Source organism: Pelodiscus sinensis, chromosome 3 (assembly GCF_049634645.1).
Source record: "Pelodiscus sinensis isolate JC-2024 chromosome 3, ASM4963464v1, whole genome shotgun sequence".
NCBI classification, from domain to species: Eukaryota; Metazoa; Chordata; order Testudines; family Trionychidae; genus Pelodiscus; species Pelodiscus sinensis.
In genome coordinates, this window is record NC_134713.1 from 47,643,312 (window position 1) to 47,666,267 (window position 22,956).

The 22,956-nt window shown below is 37.7% G+C and overlaps 1 protein-coding gene across 1 annotated transcript in view; it reads right to left on the reverse strand.

Annotated features, from left to right (window-relative positions):
* LOC112547815 (protein eyes shut homolog) overlaps positions 1 to 22,956 on the reverse strand; it is a 302,929-nt gene that overhangs the window by 1,697 nt on the left and 278,276 nt on the right. The window contains exons 11-13 of the mRNA XM_075923696.1: positions 8,398 to 8,657; positions 1,611 to 1,707; positions 1,204 to 1,311 (exon numbers count right to left, since the gene is read on the reverse strand). Coding sequence (XP_075779811.1) covers positions 1,204 to 1,311; positions 1,611 to 1,707; positions 8,398 to 8,657 — 465 coding nt within the window. The remainder of the gene's footprint in view (positions 1 to 1,203; positions 1,312 to 1,610; positions 1,708 to 8,397; positions 8,658 to 22,956) is intronic.

The following is a 22,956-nucleotide window of genomic DNA, read 5'->3' on the forward strand; positions in this document are numbered from 1 at the left end:
TTCAAATACAAACATTTTATTTTTTTCCTCTCTCGTTTAAATATTATTTTTACAGAAGGTTTAAACTGGAAAAATGCATAGAGTGAAGGCAGAGAACATAGAGATATCACTATAACTACGCATCAGCATAAAAATCTGATTGATTTCGTGCAACTACTATTTGCATATAGTGTAGAGTAAAATTACAAATATAACCAATTTATTTTTCTTCCCCATGGCTCAGAAGTTGCAAAATGGATGATCTAATTAGTTATATTTACATCCTTTTAACTCAGGATCTTGTTGTATGCCCTAGGAGTAGGATATCTACCCAAACTTTATCACCACCACCTAAGTTCCATGACAATAGGAAAAGCGCAGAAGATTTAATCACAAACTCAATACAGAAATCGTCAGTTTCTCCAGGAAGGGGGAAAGCAGGAAAGAGAGAGAGCACAAGAACACATCCTTCCATAGAATACCTGTTTCCTCCAATAGGCTTTGATTTTTCAAAAAGAGTGAAAGAGAAAGGGAAGACTCCAGAATCAATACAAAGCTAAGTAAAACTTTGCCTAAATGTTACTAATTCAATTAACTAACCAAATTAATCATTATAAATATTTGATAAATACACTCAATTAGCCCACATATATTTGAAAATTGTCTACATCCAAGTTATGATTTTTACCAATCTGTTCCATAACCACATTTGTTCAATGAAGTCATTTGTGAAAACAAACTAGCCTATTAATTTTGTAAAAATTGGTTTCTGTGATTGTTCACCTGGGTACAGTGGGGCCATCCAGCTAAATGACATGGAGTTATTTCTGATCTGCGAACAAATGCCATAGATTTCATTAAACTAAAGTTTTTTTTCTGTGTTCAAATTAACTCTCTATTTATATAGATTTTATACTTCCCCATCAGTGTTATGTCTAGGCACAAACTAGTAATGATTTTTACATGATGGCTTGTTATTTGCAGCTGTACAAGAAATCTCTTGTGCAATTTTCAAAGATCTTACCAAAGTTTCTGCAAGTCCTTCTATTGTAACCATTCCTGTAATAGACATGACTCCTTTGTTTCCTGAAAACTTCTCTGAGAACAAAATTGAGCCTTCCTAAATGTTTGTAGACAGGCACCGTGAATACCAGTAAAGCCAATGGGTAGAGTTTTCTCATAGAAAAGTTTCTGAATTCTTTTAACTCAGCTCTAGCTACTAACCTGTTTATAAGGTCAAGACAGGTTCCATTGTTTTGGCAGGGTTTTGATAAACATTCATTAATCTCCACTTCACATTGTGTCCCAGAAAATCCAGGTCTGCAGGAGCACCTGACAAATAAGATGTCAATTAAATGCACAGAAAAATTTGCTTTAATGTAAGTATAATATAAACAATAAAAATAAGATTTTTGTCCATTATGATGTGTGAACCACTATAATAAACAGAAAAATAACTGAGTTTTGGAAATACTTGACAATATAAAGGCTCAGAATATACAATTTAAAAAAACCAGCTAGTTACAGTATTAGAACATTAATATAACCCCCTCCCCAAAAGAATGGCAGATTGAGTGGCAACTGCTCTACATCATAGCTGGTGGCCCTGTAACTTGAACAATTATTCTCACCTGTAACTGTTAACCTCATCTACACAGTGACCTTGGTTCTGGCATGGATGGGAGATACACTCATTGCTGTCAATTTCACAGTAAGCACCTTCGAATCCTGAAATATAAATGATATGGGTATGGATCAGCAATCTCCACTACACAGTGTGAATGTCAGGATCAGTGATAACAAAGACCGAGGTGAATTCTGTCTTAATGGAACCTGTAACCCCCTAGCATTTCTTATCCCTCAGACTTAGGCAGTATTTCCCACAGAGAATACAAGTCTAATCATATCTTAAAGCACAAGATAGACAGGGTTAGATGCAAGAAATGAGTACCTTGCTAAATCTTTTGGGGCAATTAAGACTGTTTTAAGGCTTTGAAAATGCTTTATCAGTAAAAGTGGGAATATCTCTAAAAGCAAAAACAGCTCTGTGATAAATACATTCTAATATGTAAGTGAATTTGCAGAGATCACTTTTATTCAAACCATTCAACAGATGAGAAAAATGTTTAATTGGTTTCAATATTCAAATACATTGAAGAAAGCAATTCATTATGATTCTTATCTGCATAATAAGTCACCCATTTAAGCACATCAGAATACACGACAATTATTTTACAAACTAATGAAAAAGGGGGAAAGAGAATATATAAGGAGTGATTCACTAGAAAGTTCAATTTACTGTAACATATACTACATCTTAAATTTTAGCATAAAATAACAATTATGTTAAACATGAAACTGTGCTAAAATGATACAGATGGAGATAAAAACTCACAAACTCGATAATGACTGATGCTGAAATGTTTCCTCTAGTACTGATAACCAAACTTTCTGCAATTAGGGCCTCATCCAAAGTCCATTGAAGCCCATGACAATCTTTCTATGATTTTAGGGGTTGCGGATAAGGTTGTTATGTAGCACCTCTCACACATACAACTCAAGGCAATTAACAAATACAGTAAAACTCCTATAGTCTGGCATCCAATTGTACGGCACTCCTGATAGTCTGGCATAAAAATGGCAAGAGCCTAGTGAGTAAGCTTCAGCAAAAAAAACAAGTCACAAGGCAGCAGCAGCAGCAGCTGAACCAAGCGAAACCGGACAGGACCAAGTCAGTCTGCCACTGGCATTGTGTGACACTGGACAATGCTTGTGCTACTATAAAAAGTGTTAAAAACACTTTATATACAATATACACTGCACCCAATTTATAATACCTCCTGAGAGTCCATCATATCCGATAATCCAGCACCACCTAGGTCCCAAAGGTTCCAGATTATCAGAAGTGTACTGTATTAACAGTTTGCCCCTCAGAGGAAGGTATAGTAAGTTACAGATTATTGTAGATTGTTAACCTGAGCGATAGTGGGTTAATTGGCTTGTCCAAGGAAACAGATTGGAGTCCATGGTGAAAATATGAACCAAACATAGCAACCCTGACTAAATATCATCTGCTATCAATACTAGGGTGCAACTACACAGCACCCTAAACTTGAAATAAAATTCACAATTTGTCCTATAATAAAAACAACATAACTAAAGTAGCCCCCGAAATATTGAGAATTCTATAGAGTTTGGAATGATATGGAACTGTCCCTGGATCCAAATACTCTTGAATTTTTGGGTGAAGGAAACCTTGATGAAAAGCTGAATTTTGTTATTTGAGCCCTTTTCTATTATTTCACTATAGTTTGCTAGTGAAAAACAGCGAAAATACTAGAAAGTGACGCTCACCTTAACAGTTCAATATTTTTGTTCAATAGAGTGATTGGTTATATCAGCTAGCCAGCAGCCAAAGACAATACGTTGTTCTTCAGGAGTTTTTCTTTTGATACATGATACTCCAGTGACACTGAGCAGCAACAGAAGAGGTGGCAGTTTGTCTTTTTATCTCAGGTTTGGTTGATGAATTGGAAGAACATGCAGAACCTGTGAGACTGTGACCCATAGGAGTATCTGTGGCCAAATTATTCTTTTGTGATTTTCCTTTATTTATTATGTTTGACATTTCTGAGACTGAGTACTGTTACAGACTAGCATCCTATGTCAATGGACTAGGGAAATGAGACTTTGGTGAAAAGTAGTACTCAGAAAAAGAAAGTAAAAATGTATAACACTTTAAATAACTCACAGATATAACCACAACATGTGGAGATAGCTTATATTTTTGGGATGCAGTCAAATATAAAGTATGTGGATTGCACCTCAAGTGAATTTTCTGAAACCACTAACAAATTATTTTATGCAAAGTTTTCATTTTCATCTCTGGTATTTCTGTATGCATTTTTCATAGGCGACAGCTAGACTGCAGGTTTTTTTTGGAAAAAAATACAAATCTTTTTTGCGTATTTATTTTGCAATTTGCATATCTTTTTCTGCTTTTTTTGGAAGATGCTTTTCCAAAATTTGGCCCGTCTACATGAGACCAAATTTCAGAAAACCCTCCTCTTTCAGAACATCTTATTCCTCTCACAGAGTAGAATAGAGGGATGCCGAAAGAATGTACCCGCTTTTTCAGAAACTGTTTTGAAAAAGTGGACAAGTTCCCTGGACTCTGCAGTCTAGACATAGCCTTCGTTTCTGAAGACAGCTGGATCTTTAAGCACTATAGCTAGTTGTAAAGGATATACATAAAAATAAAAATGGAGTGAATTATCTAAACCTTGCTCCCTTCAGACTTGCCCACTTGGTGAGGATGTTCTGCAATAATTTCTATAGTAACTCAAGCTTGGGCATTGCACATATAACACTGCATTTAGGCTCAGGGTACATCTAGGCTACAGAGCTTTTCTGGGATACTGAAGGAATGTGTCTGCTTTTTTTGGCATCCCTGTAAACCTCATTCTATGAGGAAGAAGGGATGTTCCAAAAGAGGGGTTTTTTTCTGACATTTGGCCCCATGTAGACGGGCCAAATGTCGGAAAAGCCTCTTTCGGACAAAAAGCAGTTAGCGATTTTTGTATCTCTTTCTGACTTTTCTTTGTAGTGTAGACACAGCCTCAGATTCCACCACAATGATCCCTCTGTTCTCCAACCCATAGTTAAGCATAACCATCATCAAACCAAGTCAACGTAGAGTGCGTATTGCAAATACGTTACTTTGCTAATTATTCTGCACAACACAAAAACACACAGGCTTTATTACAAGATGTCACTGGGACCATTGGAATAAATAACTTTGGCAATTAAATATCAAAAGTGAAAGAGATAAAAGTCAATTTGATTTTTTTAACCACATATATAGACACGTACAGAAAGAAAGAAAGAGAAAGAGAGAGACTTTTGACTTTTTTCCTGTTCCTTTTTTGTTTTTTAATGATTTAGAGAGTTTGTGGGGATTTTTTCCAGCACACTGGATGGTACATTTATTGTAAAGTTCAGCTACAAGCTTCAGCTTTAACTCAAGTCTAAAAGTGGTTCTTACATTAAAAGTGGAAGCTGAAAGCTATAAGCATCTTTACTTTACTTTATTCCAGATATAATTTCTATGCATCTATGTAACTATATATGTTTAATTTATGAAGTCAGCATAGTACATGTCTGAATCACAGAGCTCATGGTAATAAGACTTTATTATTCACTTCTGGCAAATGTTCCCTGAGAAAATTATGAAAATAGAGCAGCACAATGTAATATCTATATTTCTCTTATAATCAGAAGGGTTCAAATCCCATATTGTTTTTCCTTTAAAATATACCAGAACGTTATAAATAAAATATTGCACGTAAATTATTTCTCCTATAAGGAGCATTAGAAAGGCATCAATCTGTGACCAATTATTGGAATATGATATTGATGTGCCTGCCTTTTTTTCCTCTTATACATATTCTTGTGTTTCATTTTAAAGCATAATGTAATATATTTGGACACTTTATACAAATGTTTTAGTACTCCAAACTAACAATTACAGTCAGAAATAACTATGGTCCTATAGAGCATTTAAATTCAGAACAATGTATGGATATAGTGTTACAAATTATTTAATATTTTCTAAGGGAGTGGGAGAAAAAAACCTGAATTAACATATTTTAAACTAATATAAATTATTGTTGTCAGTTGCAAAGGAATTTGCAGTCTCTAAAAAGAATTTGATCAATACATGCTACAAAACATATTATACTGTTAAGCTTAATTTGTGTCTTCTGTTGTGAATATATTTCATTCAAGTAAATTACAAAATGGATTCATTACTTTGTAAAGTGGTACCAAGCCTGGAAATATGTATCTTGATGTAATATATTGTAACCATGATGTTCTGGAGTAATGTGTGTACTAAAGTAATAGGCACATTTAACTGTAACAACTTGGTGCTCTGCTTGTGCAAAGCAGTCAGGCTTTAGATCCAAATTGTAAATCAACTGCACATGTACATGATCAAATGTAGCTCTTCAGGACAACACTTTACAAAGTATCTTTTCCACATTTCAAAGCAAAGATTTTTAAAATACAAAATCTCTCACATGCCTGGCTGTCTTTTCTGAAGACAAACTGAACTATCCTTCTGAATGTAAACCAACCTTCTGAATTTCCAAATAAAATATGTATCTAATCAACAGCAAAGAGCAAATGACACGTGCTGTTGCCTGCCAACAAGGGATTGCAGTCAGAATCTTGTCGAGAATTTCCAGAACAGCTCTTGTCAGGAAATCATCATATTCAATGTGAATAAATATGAGAGACCCTTTCCACTTGATTTTAGCAGATTTCAGATACAAACAACAAATAATATAAAAAATTAAGAGATTAATGGATTTTGTCAGTCCATGTTTTATGCACCAGTCCATGGTATAAAGAGCCCCATTCCACAGAGCTCCCAGTGCCAGCCCTAACCCCTTGAGCACCTAACCCCTCTACTACTCCCTCAGTGCCAGCCACTGACTCTAGAGTCGTCTGCACCCAACCACCCCACTGGCAGCCTCTTGCTTCTAGTGCCAGTTGTCCTGCCCCAAATACCTCAGTGCCAGCCTCCTGTTTCCAGAGCCCCACAGCACCCAATCCCCCAGGCTCCTCTGTGCCAGCCCCAAGTCCCCAATATTACCGTGTCCTCAGTGCCAGCCCTGCCCCCCTTCCCTACTTACCCCACCTCCAGAGCCAGCTCCCTGTCCTGGAAGTTACAGTACCCCTTAGTGTCAGCCTCCTTCCCCCCCACCTCTTGGATCCCTCATCCATAAAGTCCACCAGCACTAGCCCCGCCCCCAGAACCTCCATGCCTTCCCCACTCCCCTCACATAGCTCTGCTACTGCCTCCCAGCACACATGCATATCAATTTTAAATATAATGGAAATTTTCACTAACTTTAATTTTCACAAACTAATAACTTTAGTGTGCTTAAAATTAATGCAGGATGTTCCAAACACAAGACTTTTTTTCAGCAATAAACATTAAGAAAAGGTATAGAACTTTATTATCCGTTATTCTTTATGAAGAATTCTTTATAAAGAAAAGCCTCAAAGTAAAAAACTTGTACCTAAAGCCATTTTCTGCTGTCAGCATGGCATTCAATGTTAATCTTTCATTCAGTAAAGAACTCAGTACTTCTACAATTAATGAGCCTCTTTTTGTTCAGCAATCATGGTAAGCCTTACTAGATGAGAAAAATATATATTAATACTTCTGAGCATTATATCCACCCTTTGAACCTCAGAGATTCAATGCATATATTAACAATGAAGAGGATAATACTACTGTGCTTATGACACTGAAACCAAGGTGTTCAACATTTATATGAGTGGAGGCATTGACTTCATAGTGCTGGGTAAATTCCAGATGAAGTAATAAATTCTGCATATGGAATTTCCACTGTATTTTTAAGTGCTTAGTGTATATACCTTAGTCCCAATCCTAAACTGTGCAGATATGTTTTCTGCTGTTAAATTGTAAATATGTTCCATCCCACTTAGTGTTGTACTTCAGAACCTATACTGTGACTTTCAAGCCACATCCCAGAACATAAGAATCACCATCCTGGGTAAGACCAAATGACCATTTAGCCTATCATCTGGCCTGATGACGGGTGGTCCAGAACAAATTAACAGAACAAGTAATTTTCAAGTGACCCCTCCCATTTCGCATTTCCAGCTTTAAAAATAATAATAATAATAATAAATCAGTGCCTATTGCAGAGCTATTGACTGCATGAGGACTGGGGCACAGTCTACGCTAAGTGTTAGGCTAGTCTCCTGAAATACCAGCCCTTATTCACACACTTGTATGAAGGGACACCAACTCTATGTTCAAGATTCTTCTCAATTCTTCAAAGTGGGAAGAAGCAAGAGCAAACAGCTCCCATAGGCCACAGACTTTTATTGGGGTAGTTTTCCTATGTGTTGCTAGGCAGGGATTACACATAGTCTGGCCTCAAATTTTGTACAATTAACAATTTGCAGTTGTGTTTATTTGTTTATTTCTATTTGTCTTCCTTGTCTATTTAGGCTGTCAGCTCCTCAGAGCAAGGACCATGTCTATCTCTGTGTTTGTACTGGACTAAGGACAATGAGTCTGTAATCCTGGGTGGAGATTCTTAAGATAATTTGGTACACATATATTTATTACAATAAAGCAGTAGTAGTTCAAATCACCATTCTATGACAAATCTCAGCCTATTTCAGAGGTGTTTATGAAGCATAATTTGTTAAAAGTGCTTTGAAATTCTTAGCTTGAAGGGCCTAACAATTATTATTTTTCAAAATATATATTTAAATTTAAGACACAGTTGCAATGTATTTTATGATTCAACTGGGTGCCTAATATCAGCTACTGACAATTACAACGTAGTTGCAAACTATCCCAAATCTTACCTTTTTCACAAACACATAATGGACTCCCATCAACTTGAGCCAAGCATGTTGAGTTGTTTATACATGGATTGTAGGGAAGGTCACAGGGATTGTAACGTTGCTGGCAAAAGTCACCAGTGTAAAATGGAGGACAAATACATAGAAACTGTCCCTGGAAAGCAGACTCCTTGCAGGTAGCTCCATTTAAACACGGATAAGAATCACATTCATTTATATCTTGACTGCATTGTGGCCCTGTCCAACCTGCTGTACATGTGCATCTGAAAAAGAGAGTTTTGGGTAGGGGTACAAATAATGGTTAAGCTCCATCTATTCATAACACTTTTATTCAGAACAATTAGTAACCGCATTAATAATGGGAAAACAAACTCAAGATAATAAAAATATGTTTTATAGTTACAAAGAAGTGTACTGAAGAATAACTAACATAACTAAGTCTCTCTCTCTCTCTCTCTTGTGTAAAGACAAAGTGAGTGAGGTAATATATTTTATCTGATGATCTTCTCTTGGTGAAAAAGACAATCTTTGTAGCTACACAGAGGTCTCCTTTTGGAAGAAGAGTTCTGTGTATCTTGAAAACTTCTCTCTTTACCAACAGAATCTGGTCCAATAAAAGATATTACCTCACCCTCCTTATTGCTGAACTGCAGCACATGTGTTTCATTTATTTGAGAAGCTATTTAAGTCTCAGGCTCAAAACAGTCTCTATGTTTTGCTTTATACAGACTTCTGAACTTCATACACAGACTTAGCCTTAACTATTTTTAAAATTATATACATTTATTTTAAATAATAATCACAAAGAAAATCAGTTCTGAGTGAGACTGTCTTTGATCACCAAAATAAATTCAATAAAATAAGTTTAAGTTATATTCTTAACTTTTAAGAAAAATATATATATGGATTTCATATTTTCCCCACACATTGTACCTGAAAGCACATTAACACTTAATAGCAAAACATTTCCAAATTTAAAAATAAATAAATACAATTATAAAGGAGCAAAAATAAAACCCTTTCATATCAAAGTGGCTGACACATTAAGTGATCGCTTTTTTGCGTGTGCGCGCGCGCACACACACACACACACACACACGAAGGAAAGGGAAGACTTTCTAGGAGAAAACACACATGATGTATACTGTAGTGAAGGTTTGTTAAATAAGCCATTAACCAAAAGACTATCTATTGTATAAATGTATGCATGCAACTCCATGCATTCTGAATGTAGTGTTAGACTCTTAGTGTTAGCAAATGAATAAATGGTACAATAAAATGGAAAAAAAACTTCAAAATACAAAATGTAAAGGAGACTACAACAGGTGTATAAGTCATTTTTCCCCCTTATCATCTGAAATGATTGAATGATTGAGATTGCACAACGATGTGTGTCACAGCTCAAAGTCAGACAATTATTGATCTGAATGATGCAGGAGGAGTTTTTATGGAAGGATTGCCCCATTTATATTTTGCTTGTTGCTACGTAACAGTATCTGCTGTGAAATAGTCCATACTGGTCTGCTGCTGCTAGTTAGTTGATGGAAAGGTACCATATTTTCCAGCTATGTTTAAAAACTTACACTTAAGTTATCTTCTGGATTTTGTCAAGAAGTGTCTCTGTTGTAATAAAAGGATCCTCAACTTGCATCCACCTTGTCTCTGGCAAATGTTAAAAGAGGATTCAGGGTTGTCGTAAACTATGTCAGTGTAGTGGTCAATTGCGAAAGAACTTTGTACGTGCTAGTTTAGGGGTGGTAAGGCCTGCATTCTTTCCCCCCTTTTTCCCTTTTTCCTACTACTGATGATCCAGAAGCAAGTCTTTGGGAACATATACCACTTAAGCATTGTTGCCAGCATAGCAGGAACAAGTATGAGATAAGGGTAAAGGGCAAGAACGCATACCTTAACATACTGATCACGTAAACAGGGCCAAAGAACAAGTTGAACTAGATCAGAACTAGATCGATAACTAACAGTTAAGCCCTACATCAGCACGTAATGAGTAACCCCTGAAAATTTCCAAACTGCCAAACATGGCAGGAAAAACTGTATTTAAGGCTGCCTCAGAGCCTAGCAAATTGAACCTCACCGATGGGCCTTGGGTACCAGCGCCTCGGAAGCTGAGACAACCTCCCGTTTCGTCCGCAGCCTACCTGGGGTTCTAGGGTTGCAGGAAGGGATGTAAGATATGTTGCTTCTTTGTTGTGTTGTTCTTCCATTTATGGGGCACAGCTGTTAGCTGTCAGGAAATAAACTACTTGTGTTTGACAGATACCTGTGTGGCATATTTTGTACCTTGAGAGCCCGGTGTCGGACCTGAGACTTACTCTGGTCAGCTACAGTCAGATGACTGTGGGCTCAAGGGGATCTGTGAAGTATAGCAAGTCAGGCCTAGCTGGCTCTATGTCGAACAGAACCTCTGTCATACCAAGAAAACAAGCTTGTTTTTTTTTTAATCTCCTTTGCCTTTGCACTGTGCAAAGGGGCCTCACTGCAGGAGAGATTCTTCTCTGGATAATCAATACTGTACTTTATAGTATAAATCTGTGGTCACCAACCAGTAGATCAGGATCTACTGGTAGATCTTGGAACCTTTGACAGGTGATCCTGACTGGATTGGCCGAGAGACTATCAAGTGCCAGCACTTAAACTGCCTCTCTCAGCACTGCCATACTGCTCCTGCCCTCTGCCTTCAAGGTGCCCCTCACTCCTGGGAGCCTTCAGCTTGCTGTGCAGGGCATGGGAAGAGGAGGAAGGAAGGCACTGATGTCAGGATGCCCCTCCCTCCACCCTGTACCTCATCTCCACAGGGGAGAGGGAGGCAGGAATGGAGAGAGTTTGCTGGCTGCTTTTTGGAGTGGTGTAGGGCCAGGGTAGGGATGAGCCTGACTCAGCTCCCTGGACCACCACCCAGGAGCCACCTGTGATAAGCAGTGCCCAGCTGGATCCCACATTCCAAACCATGGCCCCAGTCCTGAATCCCTCCTGCACCCCAAACTCCTGCCCTCAGGCTGATAAAAGTGAGTGGGGTGGAGGAGGGAGGATGGAGTAAGCAGGAGTGGGGCCTCGGAGAAAGGGCAGGAAGGAGATGGGGCAAGGGTGTTTGGTTTTGAGGTAGATCCTGGATTGCATTTAAATTCAAAAAATGATCTTATGCTTAAAAAGGTTGGGGACTGCTGGAAATAGCTGCAACATTCATTTCAAACAATCATTCACTGTTTCTATCATACAGAGCTTTTGTAACATCATCATCTTTTGTACCATCACCTTTCCATCTCTCTAGAAGGAAATACTCTCTATTCATAATTCTAATATTTTTCAGTGACTTTCAACTGGAAAAGCCTTTAATAGTGAATGTATCCCAAGTAAACTCAGCTAGTAGCAGTGAGAAAAGTTTTACTCAGGAAGGAGAATGGCAATTCTTGACAAATATGGTAATGAAACCAATTAGGACTGACTGAACCAAGCATTTCTGAGTAAGCAGCTTTGACAATAGATAAACAAAAGGAAAAGTACTGCTTTGTCTTGTGTATTTTGTGCCAAGTTTGCAAACACCATCAATCACATACTTGTCTTTGCCATAGTTATAGGTGTTTCTACAGCGCAAAATGTTAAATGCAAAAGTATAAGAAGCGAGTGTCAAGTCTGTTTCTTCCTCGATAATCCAATGGAAAGAACTGAATATCTGAGTTAAACTCTTAGCTATCTTATGCCCATCATTCACCTGCTTTTTTGTCTGAAATGGCATGACACTCAGTGAAGATTAAGTCAGCCTGTTAGATTCACTCTGCACATAACAATGGCCCATTTTACAAGGAGGGCTTGCATTCTCCAATGCACTCAACAAAGCCAAGCAGCAAATGGCAGCTTTGCAGTACTGAGTTACTAATTTCCCCCTCTCCAAGTTTGAGTGGCTCAACTTAGACTAGAGAAGAGAAGGCTTCTTTCTAGCATAATGTGTACTCTAAATGCAGTTTGAAACGTTAAAAAGTGGAATAGATTTCAGTTAGTATTTTTTGGTAAATGAAATCTCTTCCACGGGCATTAATTATAGAATCATGGAGCTGGAAGAGACCTCAGGAGGTCATCATATCCAGCCCCCTGCCCAAGGTAGGACCAATCCCAGCTAAATCAACCCAGACAGGGCTTTGTCACGCTGAGACTTAAAAACCTCTAGGGATGGAGATTCCACTACCTCCCTAGGTAACCCAGTCTAGCACTTCACACCCTCCTAGTGAAATAGTTTTTCCTAATATCCAACCTAGACCTCCCCCACTTTAACTTGAGACCATTGCTCCTTGTTTTGCCATCCAACACTACTGTTATCTGTGGACCATTCCCATCACCACATCACACACCAATAGAAACGTCAAAACTCCAGAAAAATAAATTTCCATGCATCCCTCGGTTATTCCCTCTCAGTCCTCACAAACTCCCTTCCTTCTCTCTTTTCCTCTCTCAAAACATGAATTCTCTCCTCCTCTATTCCCTAAAAGTCTCAATCATCCATCTTTCTGCATGTATCCCTCTGCCCTTTCCCCAGATCCCCCTCATATTGTTCCTTCCCACTAAGACTTCCTACATAGATCTGACATTGCCCCTGAACCTCTTAAGTGTCTCATCTTCCTCTGCCTCTTCCAGCTCTCCCTTCAAGTGCCCATCTAGTGTCTGCCTCCCCAATGTCTTTGCCTAGTGTCCATTCTTAAGTCCCCTTATTCTGTGCCTTCCCTTCACCATTCCATCCAACGCTCTCTTCTACCTCTCTTTTTTCCTTCCAAGTAGTCCTCTTATGGACTTAGAGGAGACTTTCCCCAGAAACAGGGCTCTTCTCCTTCAGTCAAGTCCTGCTTTTTCCAGTCTCCCCAAGGGCTTCTGGTGGATTGGCAATGAGGTCTGGAGCTCCTACACACTCTGCAGGAGCTAATAGCACAGGAGTGTTCTCTTATTCTGTCTGCCTTGATTGAGCTGGACAACTCCTTTTTGGGGTCTGCCTCTAGCAGCACACATAGTAGGTGTGGTAGGTGGGGCTATCTAGGCCCAGAGCTGCTTGTCAATCCTTGGAGCTTATAAGCCCCATTACAAGGTCTCTTGGCGGCATCAATCAAAGACTTTTGGAGGGGAAAGTTTGCTTCTTGATGACAGGGAGAATGTACATCCTGGAAATGGAAAGGAGGATTATTCTGTCTCCATAGATGGTGCTCATGTACCAAGTGTTCTCAATACAGGTTCTATACCTCTGCAAGCAGATGTTTTACTACCAAACACGGCCCTGGTTAAGTCCAAGTCTCATCCCTCAAGACCAATGTCAATACTGACACTGGAGCAGCACTAGCGCTAGAAAAGTCTGCTGCAACACAATCTACCTCTGCTGTCCAGCTATTCACACCAGGTGGGGCATGGAGGACTTCTCTCTTGGAGCTTTGCTGTCTCTGTCTTTATGGAAGGACACTGAAATCCTTCTTGAATTTCTGAGTGGCCCCTTTTTGTGTTTGGTTTCGATGACAGAGCTGCTGGTGTCAGCTGCAATCTTAAAGTCCCATGCTGAAACTTTTCTTCACACAGTCTACTTCATAGTGGTCTTAGTCATCATTTATTGGATTCATCCTGCACTTGAAGATTATGGCTTGTCAACTAGTAGGACTCTGGAGTTTGTTTCCTGAGGTTCTGATGGTACCTTTGCAGTTTGCTCCAAAGAAGAGAGTTTCAACCTCACTTTTGTGACACAAGGATCTCCATGTAGAAGAATAAGCATAACGAGTATCTTCTTAAGCACAAAAGATTAATACTGTTCTCATCCTTCAGAGGAGGTAGTTCATCAGTAGATGGACTGAGCTTGAAGCCCACATGTTTCAAGTCTGTCATTTTGAGGAACCATGTCAGATCTGACAAGTAAAGTTTGATCTAGATGATTAAAATGAGATTGCAATGGTGGAAACATAGGATCAAAATTGGTACCAATTGGTAAATAGCAGTAAGTAGGAAACACCAGATTCTGTCTTTCTGCTCTGGATGGAAATGGAGAATTGTGAGAGGGGTGTTACGGCCATATATTTTGTGCCTTTGCATGGAGGTTTGAGGTAGCCCAGGGTTTATGAGTGACCCAGAAAAACCCTGTCAGAAAAATCTCCAGTCTCACATGAATAAGTGAATGTACACCTACAGTGAGATATACACAGTTCTCAAAGCTGGAGATAAAAAGGATATTGACCCCATGTGAGGAAAAAGATTTGATAAATACATATCTGGAAAGAAAAATGAAGACACAGTGCTTCTGCTACTATAATGATGCATATGTGTGATTCTTTCTTGCTTGATTTTATATAGAAATATTTGGAGGACTGAGACAGTTTTCATTCTCTTCCATTTTAATTGGTCCAAACCATTTTGCATGGCTGCTCCTTCATATATTTCTGTTCCTATAACCTCCCACTCATTCATTCCCAATAACAATGACAAAAAGATACTATTCTGTGTACTCAATTATATGATACAGAGAAAAAAGTGTTTTAGAAACACAAATAGATAATGCGATATTTTCTTGTTCTACTGTATATGTTTCCTTCATCTTCCTTTTGAAACAGTGAAATCAGGTTAACACTGGTAAAATTTCATTCAGTGAGATGACAAGCTATATATCAGCTTACATTTTTAGCTCTATTTCAGCTGCAATGCACACATTACTATTTTTTGGTTTTGTTTTTGTTTTTAGGGGGGAAAGTATTTTTATGATCTGAAAGACTGTTTTTGATTTTAAGCATAGTGGCATAAATGTCAAATGCAGAAATTGTTCAGACTCCTAAGGTATATCAAAAGTTTGGAATCTAAACTGAAAACTTTAAAGTGGAAGGACGTTATGGTTCAGGAAAACAATGAGATACAGATCCTAGAACATTAATCTGAATGCAATATAATCCTGATCTAGAAACATGATCCTCAGAGACATGTTGACTTATCTGCTTGTGTAAAATATTCAGGATTTGGCTCCAAGCTTCTGCAGTAGTGACTAAAAAGCATTCGTATGAGGGCTGGTGACTGATCTATTTTAAATGAACTAGTGGTCTGTTCCTAACTGGTAAGTATCCATATCATTAAAAGAAAATTGCAGAAAAGATCAAGCTTGAATAGGCACAGAGAGTGAACTATTTTAACCTAGCAACTGTCACTTGAGATAAAGGATGAAGCACAATTACAATAGAGGAATTGAGCTTTGTCACCCTGAAACCAACCTATGACTGAGGCTAGAGCGTACAATGTGATTCCTCCATCCTCGCTTTAATCGTAATCTCATTTAAAATACTAGAAATTGTAAACAAAATAAACTGAAGATTTTTAAAAAATCCTTTTTTAATGCTTCTTGAATATTTTGTTTGCGAAGTTATCCATTATATAGATCATTGGGAAGAACATCTTAATGTGTTCAATATTTTCTTTTCAATGTCATCTTAAAATAAAAATAGATAATAAAAATCCCAACCATTATTTTAGAAAAAGAATACAAGAACCAAAACCATGAATAGGCCACAACAGTGCAATTTTATTTCAAAATGCTGCTTACTAGGGATTCAAAGTCTATTGAACAAGTTGCTCTAAGGCACTCTTGCAGATAAATAAGCTAAAAAGACATTTATACATATTATAATTTGCAGGGTTGTGACTTTCTGTGATGGGTTCATTAGGCAAATAAAAAAATGAAAATTTCTAAGCCATGAACTTAATTTTGAAGTAGAAAGTTATTAGTATAATAAAGATGTTACTCTGAAGTGGTGGTAAGAGATTGGATTTAATTTCCTGTCCCCAGAAACTAAACCCGGGTCATGCTTTCAAAAGTCATTCATGTGAATGGATCAGTATCCAGCGACTGCACGTTTAATGTCACATAAGAGAGAAAGAGGTAAGGAAGCCATGACAAAACTGGAAATCATACATACTGACATATATTGAATAATTACAGAATAACGGTGAGATGTGCAGATGAAAACTCAAAGTTTCCAGGACAAATATGAAAATAAAAAATGTAGGGAGAAAAACATTTATTCAATAACAACAAGTAGTCCTGTGACACCGTAGAGACTAACAAAAACTATATAGAATCATGAGCTTCTGTGGGTAAAACCCACTTCATCAAATGAATTGGAATGGAAATAATAGAAACCAAGATACATATGTAACAGCAGAATAAGTACCTATTACTCAAGCCCAGGGTAACAGTGTCAAATTTGAAGATGAATTCCAATTCTGAAAACACTCTCTACTTTAAAAAAATGGCTACTTTAAAATCCATAATTGAGTAACCAGGCAGGTTAAAATGTTCCCGTACAGTTTTATGTATGTTATCATTTCTGATGTCTGATTTGTGTCTGTTATCCTTTGTCGCAGAGACTGTTTGGTTTGGCCAATTTACATGACAGAGGGGTATTGCTGGCACTTGATGGCATATATTACCTTAGAGCAAGGATGGGTAATAATTTTTGATGGGGGGGAGGGGCACTCTAAGAATTTGGAAAGTGGTCAAGGGCCACTCTCTTCCATTATATTAATGGAGGAGGTGTGGGGTCAGGGATGGAGGCTGGGTGCAGAAGGAAGCTTGGGACAATGGAGGAAGTTTGGGTGAAAGAAGCAGTTGTGACCTGTGGCACCTAACTGGGGTACAGGCATAGGGCAGGGAAATGGAGTACCGCAAGTGGTACAGTGATTTGGGTTGTGAGCTAGGGCAGGAAGGGACTGTGATCTTACTAGCCAACATTCATTCCTGAATCACCTTCCTGCTGCCCCACCCCTGCACAGGATGCAGCCATGTGTTCTGGAGCCCCTTGTGCTTTGTGGAGGCCGGTTATTGAAACAGGTAGCTCCCATTGGCCAGTTTCTGGCAAGGAACCAGCCAATGGGAATGTTCTGGGGGTGGGAGCAACTCCTAAAGCTTTCCCCCTCCCCTCCAGACTCTCAGTTTTTTAAGAAAAATTACCCTGTAGCCACGTTTCTCAGCGGTACATGGGTGGAGTGAGGCAAGCAAGTAACCTGCCTAGGGCTCCCCGTAGCATCCACAGACTGGATCTTGTGGTTTGGTGGGCCGTATCTGGCCCACAGGCCATATTTTGCCTAGGTCTGCCTTAGAGGATGTGCAGTTGAATGAGCTCCTGATTTTGTGGCTTATTTGATTAGGTCCAGTGATTATTTCACTTGTGGAAAGAGTCTGTAGCAGGGGTAAATCCCTGGGCTTGAATAAAGTCATTAACTGGTTGGTGTATTACAAAACCAATTTCTCCTGCCTTTAACATCTGCATTTTTACATCAAAGGCTATTACTGGGACACATTCTCTCCACTTATTTAGCCTCATTAATATGGGTCCTACAATTGACAGGTACTACTTCTGCTGTGTAGTACCTGCATATTATATTGGTTTCTGTTATTTCCACTCAAATTTATCTGACGATTCTATATATTTTTATTAGACTCGAAGGTGCCACAGGACTACTTGTTTTTTAAGTTACAGACTAACATGGATACACCTCTGAGATCCATTTAGTAGTAACTGCTCATGCCTACTTAGCTGATTTTCCAGATACAGGATTTGGTAGAGAAGAATCAAGGCATCATAAAAGTAAATGACGCCAATAATTATGTGATTAGATAGATAATTATTTAACCCTTCAATAGTGGTCAATATATGCTTGATGTACATAACAAACCCTAACTGGAAGTTTAGTCAAGATATAGAAAAGTATCTCAGCTAGAGTTTCAAATAATTAATTCTTGGATTTTCAAAGGAGCCCAATGGGCTTAGATACCCAAATCTCTTTAAAAGATAATGGGAGTTGGTCATCTAATTCCTGTAGGTGCCTATGAAAATTCCAGGCTGAGGAAATATCTTATAAGGCTGCTCTTTATATCTTTGGAAACCAATGATTCAGACCTATCTTTCATGAGGTTTACAAACTTCAGAGTTAACTGAGCTTTTTAAGCCTTGAAAAAATATTTCAAGTCTTAAATGTGCAGGACTGGGAAGTTGAAACAGAAAAATTAGATATTTGATATATAAGTGCCACAATTGTAGTTATATAAAAAAAGAAAAAGAGCAGGAGTAAGTACTTAACATTAATTCACATTAGCATTTTAGAACATGCTCCAAGATGTATATCTGATTTTACAAAATGTTACAACCACAAGATTAAGCAAATTTCCTTGTTATAACTGTTATGAACTACAAAATTAATCAAGCTATTCACTGACAAACAACATTTTCAAAATTGCCTTTTCCTCAATACTTGATGCTTCTCAATTAAAAGCATAATAAATAGTCATAACAAATCAGTTGGTATCCAAGAGTTAGTTATCTCTTCATCTGTCTTTGTTTCCTACTAGAGAGAAGTGGTGAATGAGGTAATATCTTTTAATGGACCAGCTTCTGTTAGTGATAGAGACATGTTTCTGAGTTTACCCAGAGCTCCTATTCAGGAGGCATAAGATTGGAAGCTTGTTTCTTTCAGCATCAGATGTTGGTTAAATAAAAGATATTACCTCATCTACCATATCTCTTTAATATGCTTAGACCAACATAGCTTTATCAATGTTTTGAGACTGCAATACAAATCATCATACTTTCTTTTCAGGCTTTCTTACTGAATTATTTCAATAGAGCACACCTATGAAAATTTATGATGGCCCTTCCCATACATGGGATGAACAAACCTAATGAACATACATAAAAACACAAAAGAAGCGTCTCCACAGGACTCTTGTTGAAATGTGAATTTTATGTGTCTCCTCCCCCCACACATGCACAGAGGTGCCTTTCAGAGTCAAAGGACTCTTATTTTTAATTTGACGGTGTTCTTCATACATATAAAGTAGCATTTAGTGGAAGAAAATACGATAATTTCAGATTTTTGACTTGCCAGTTTTCATACACTTGAAGGGAAAGCACTATTTTACAGAGATAAAATTTCTTGTTCATTATTTGGATTAGCAGTCTATATCAATTTTTCTATAATAGTTGTATTGATCTAACAAAACAGAACAATTTAAACCCCAGACAAAAACAAGAAGACTATAAACTAAAATTCAATTATCTGTAGGAACTAGAAGTGGAGATTATGTTGATTTTCTAATCATGTAGATTGATTTCACATTTATATAACCCAAAGAAACAATTTCTTAAGCACAGTAATATATGTAACTCCTATGTGTGTATTTTCCAAATTGCATACTTACACTCTTCTTTACAACCACAAGAGTACCTTGGTTAAAATGCATGCAAGTTCTGAAATTGATTAATTCCATACTGTTTTAAAAATGTAATATCAAGATTTGTATTAATAACTTTTTTTGAAAGTGATCTACATCCTGTCCCTTTATTTGGAATTGCTTATTACCTATTTTTCATGGTTCAATAAGATATGATGTTTAGGGAGAGAGCAATTGCCATAATCCTATTCTAAATTTTTCTTCTTGTGAATATCATAGGCATTGAACAAGCATGAAAAATATAAGCTGTGACAAACAATGATGAATGGTTTCCCATTCATTACTAATAAGACATTTTAAAGTGCCTGCTCTGTTTTTTTTCTGTTTTTATTTTTATTGTTATTTTAGGAAGAAATTGTGTCTTTAAACTTCATATTTTAGTAGGGATTTCTGAAAAAAGTCATTTTTCTTCCAGAAAAAAATGTTAAATGAAGGGCAAAAGAACAAACAAAATTGATTCTATGACTCATCTGCAACAGACATGTATTATAAAAGGATTTGGATTAGATCACAAAGTCTCTCTCACATTCTTCTTCTGCCATTCTTCCTTTCTGGATTCACTTTATTTCTCTGTCTATTTTAGTTTTAATTTTTAATCCATAGGATGTCTGAGAACAATATACTGCCCCAAATTGCAACCATGAAGGAGAAGAAAAAGGAACAGTACTTGAATTTTATTTTAGTACAATTCAGATTTAGTATAATCAGTAATGGCCACTGAAATTCTAGCAGGGAGGAGATATAGTTGATTCAAATTGTTGTGCTTATTTCTAGATATCCATATCAAAACAGGGATATGGTAACAATATGAAAAGAGCATGTCACTACCATGGAATCCTGTCCATGTATTGTCACTGACAGAAAAGAGGAGCTCTTTCCCCATGTCTCCTTTTCTCATCCACTCCTGTAACTGGCTACCTCATCATCACCTGCCAGCTAGATTAGTGTTTCTCAAAGCGATCAGTGAAACCACTTTGAGAAATCTGCTAACTGGCCGCTCCAGAGTGTTTATTTACTGGTTCCAGCACCAAGGAGCATCACAGTTCCACTGAATGTGGTTTACCATTTGCAGCCGAGGAGATCCATGGGAAGCAGCATGAAGCCAATAGGAGCCATGAGGCTCTTTGGCCACAGAGCCGGAAAATAAACACACCAGAGCAGCCAGTTAGCAAGTTTCTCCAAGTGGTTTCAAGGACCACTTTGAGAAACACTGCCATAGAACAAACATTTTTTTTTAAAAACGTCAGACCTCTCAGTGTTTCTTTTTGAGAATTAGCTTTTCTGTGTTTGTCCCAAAGTCTTCTCATTTTCTCAATTTAAGATCTCTCTAGGTTTGTGTCACTAGTTTCAACTATTGTTTCAATGCTGATGACTGACAGGTCTATCCTTTCAACTCAGCCTCTTTCCATTTCCATTTCATTTCCATCATTCCCTCCTATATATTGACATGTCTCAGAAATCAATGGGTCAAATACTTGGCCCAGAGAAAGTAAGATACCCAAAGGTTATATAAAACAAGTCTAAAAGAAAAGCTGGAGAGTCACCTTTGGTAGCAAAGTTTGTGTGTCTATCATAGAACCATATATTAGGGCTATGTCAAGCCTGGTCTAAAGAAGGAGATTCTGCCACCTCCCTACACAATCCACCCTCCTAGTGAAGTAATTTGTACTAATATACAACATAGACCTCCTCCACTGCAACTTGATACCATTGATTCTTGTTCTGCTATCTGCCACCCTGGAGAATAGCCTGTCTCTTTCCTCTTTGAAACACCCATTATAGTAACTGAAGTCTGCTATCATATCCAACGCTCTTCCCAACACAGACGCTGAACCATTTCTGCTGAAGGTGAGCTGAACATCCAGGAAACTAGCCCTCAAAAGGGTCCAAAACCCCAGATAAATTTGGTTTACCTGGTGTAAAATTTTTACATAAAGAAAGCTCATAATGTCCGTCAAATCTATCAATAAGAAAGAGATATGCACAGTGGTTGCTCCCCTCTGCCCTGAGGTAACCATTGCTTACACTAGGATTGAAATAAACAAAAGTACTTTTAGTAATTACAAGAAGTAGGACTTAAGTGCTTGCAAGTGGAAACAGTAAGATCAAAGTAAGTTACCATGGGAAAATAAACACAGAAAATTATAAATAGATCCTTATGCCATATTTGTAACTTCATATACAAGAATAATATATGCACAAAACAGGATATACACATTCAGTGGGTTGGAACTTTAAAAATGATATATTACATGATGCATTTTGCCTAAAATGTCTTTGAGTTATGCATATTCATATGCCAATTTTCATAAAACAAGGGAGGGGGTCATGCCAGTGGGATTTCTCAAGCATACTTATGCTGATACTCTCCCCTGTCCAAGCCCAAGATCAAGAGAGGTGAAAGGAGGGCTCACAATTAATTTTGCTTCCTGTCCCCAATTCTACTTTGCCAACAGAAATTAAGATACATATATTTAAGATTACATTTATCTTTCCTCCTCAGCCCTTTCTTGTAGCCCCAATCATTAAATGTTCCACCTAGACTAGTGATAGGCAACCTAGAATAGTGAGTTATGTGGCCCTCCATCTCTGTGGGCTGAAAGATTGTCCTAACTATGTCAGTTCCCTGAGATAGCAGAACTAACCTAAATGTGCTTGCATATCTAGAATTTGTAGGGTGTTTCAACTGAACTATAGAAATGTTTAGATTGGAGGCAGAGGGAGCGCATGACTCAGTCAATATTGTGTGCAATTGGTATAAGTCACTTCACAAGCCCTTGGTTTTTGTGCATATCAATTATTAATAGAGATGAGAGAAAAAAACCCTTCATGGACAGGAACAAGAGGAATCTGGCAACCCTGCACAAGGGCAATGGTAAACGTTTATTGTGGGCCACATGTAGAATGCTGATGGCTTGTGGACTACCAGTTGGCCACCACTGACTTTGATATTTTTATGCCCAGACATTGTTCTCAAATTTCCTTGTCATTTTCATGTATTTTCTTCATAAATTGGTTTGCATACCCCTATCTATATACATTGGATATACAATAAATTGAGAAAACATCTCTATATTAAGCCTCTTGTTTAGAAATCTGAAAAATTTTAAGAAATATACTAGAACTGAAACTGAGGTATTTATTAGTGTATCTCCTTTTTTTTCTATTGTTGTTTTTGTAACTTGTCTAGAAGTAGAGACTTACCATTGCTACTGATAGGTGACAGTCGCATAAAGTCATAATCAACATAACTGACATTCAAATCATTTATGAATCTGTGTATTTGAACAGATAAAATATTGCAGAAATTTACAAAA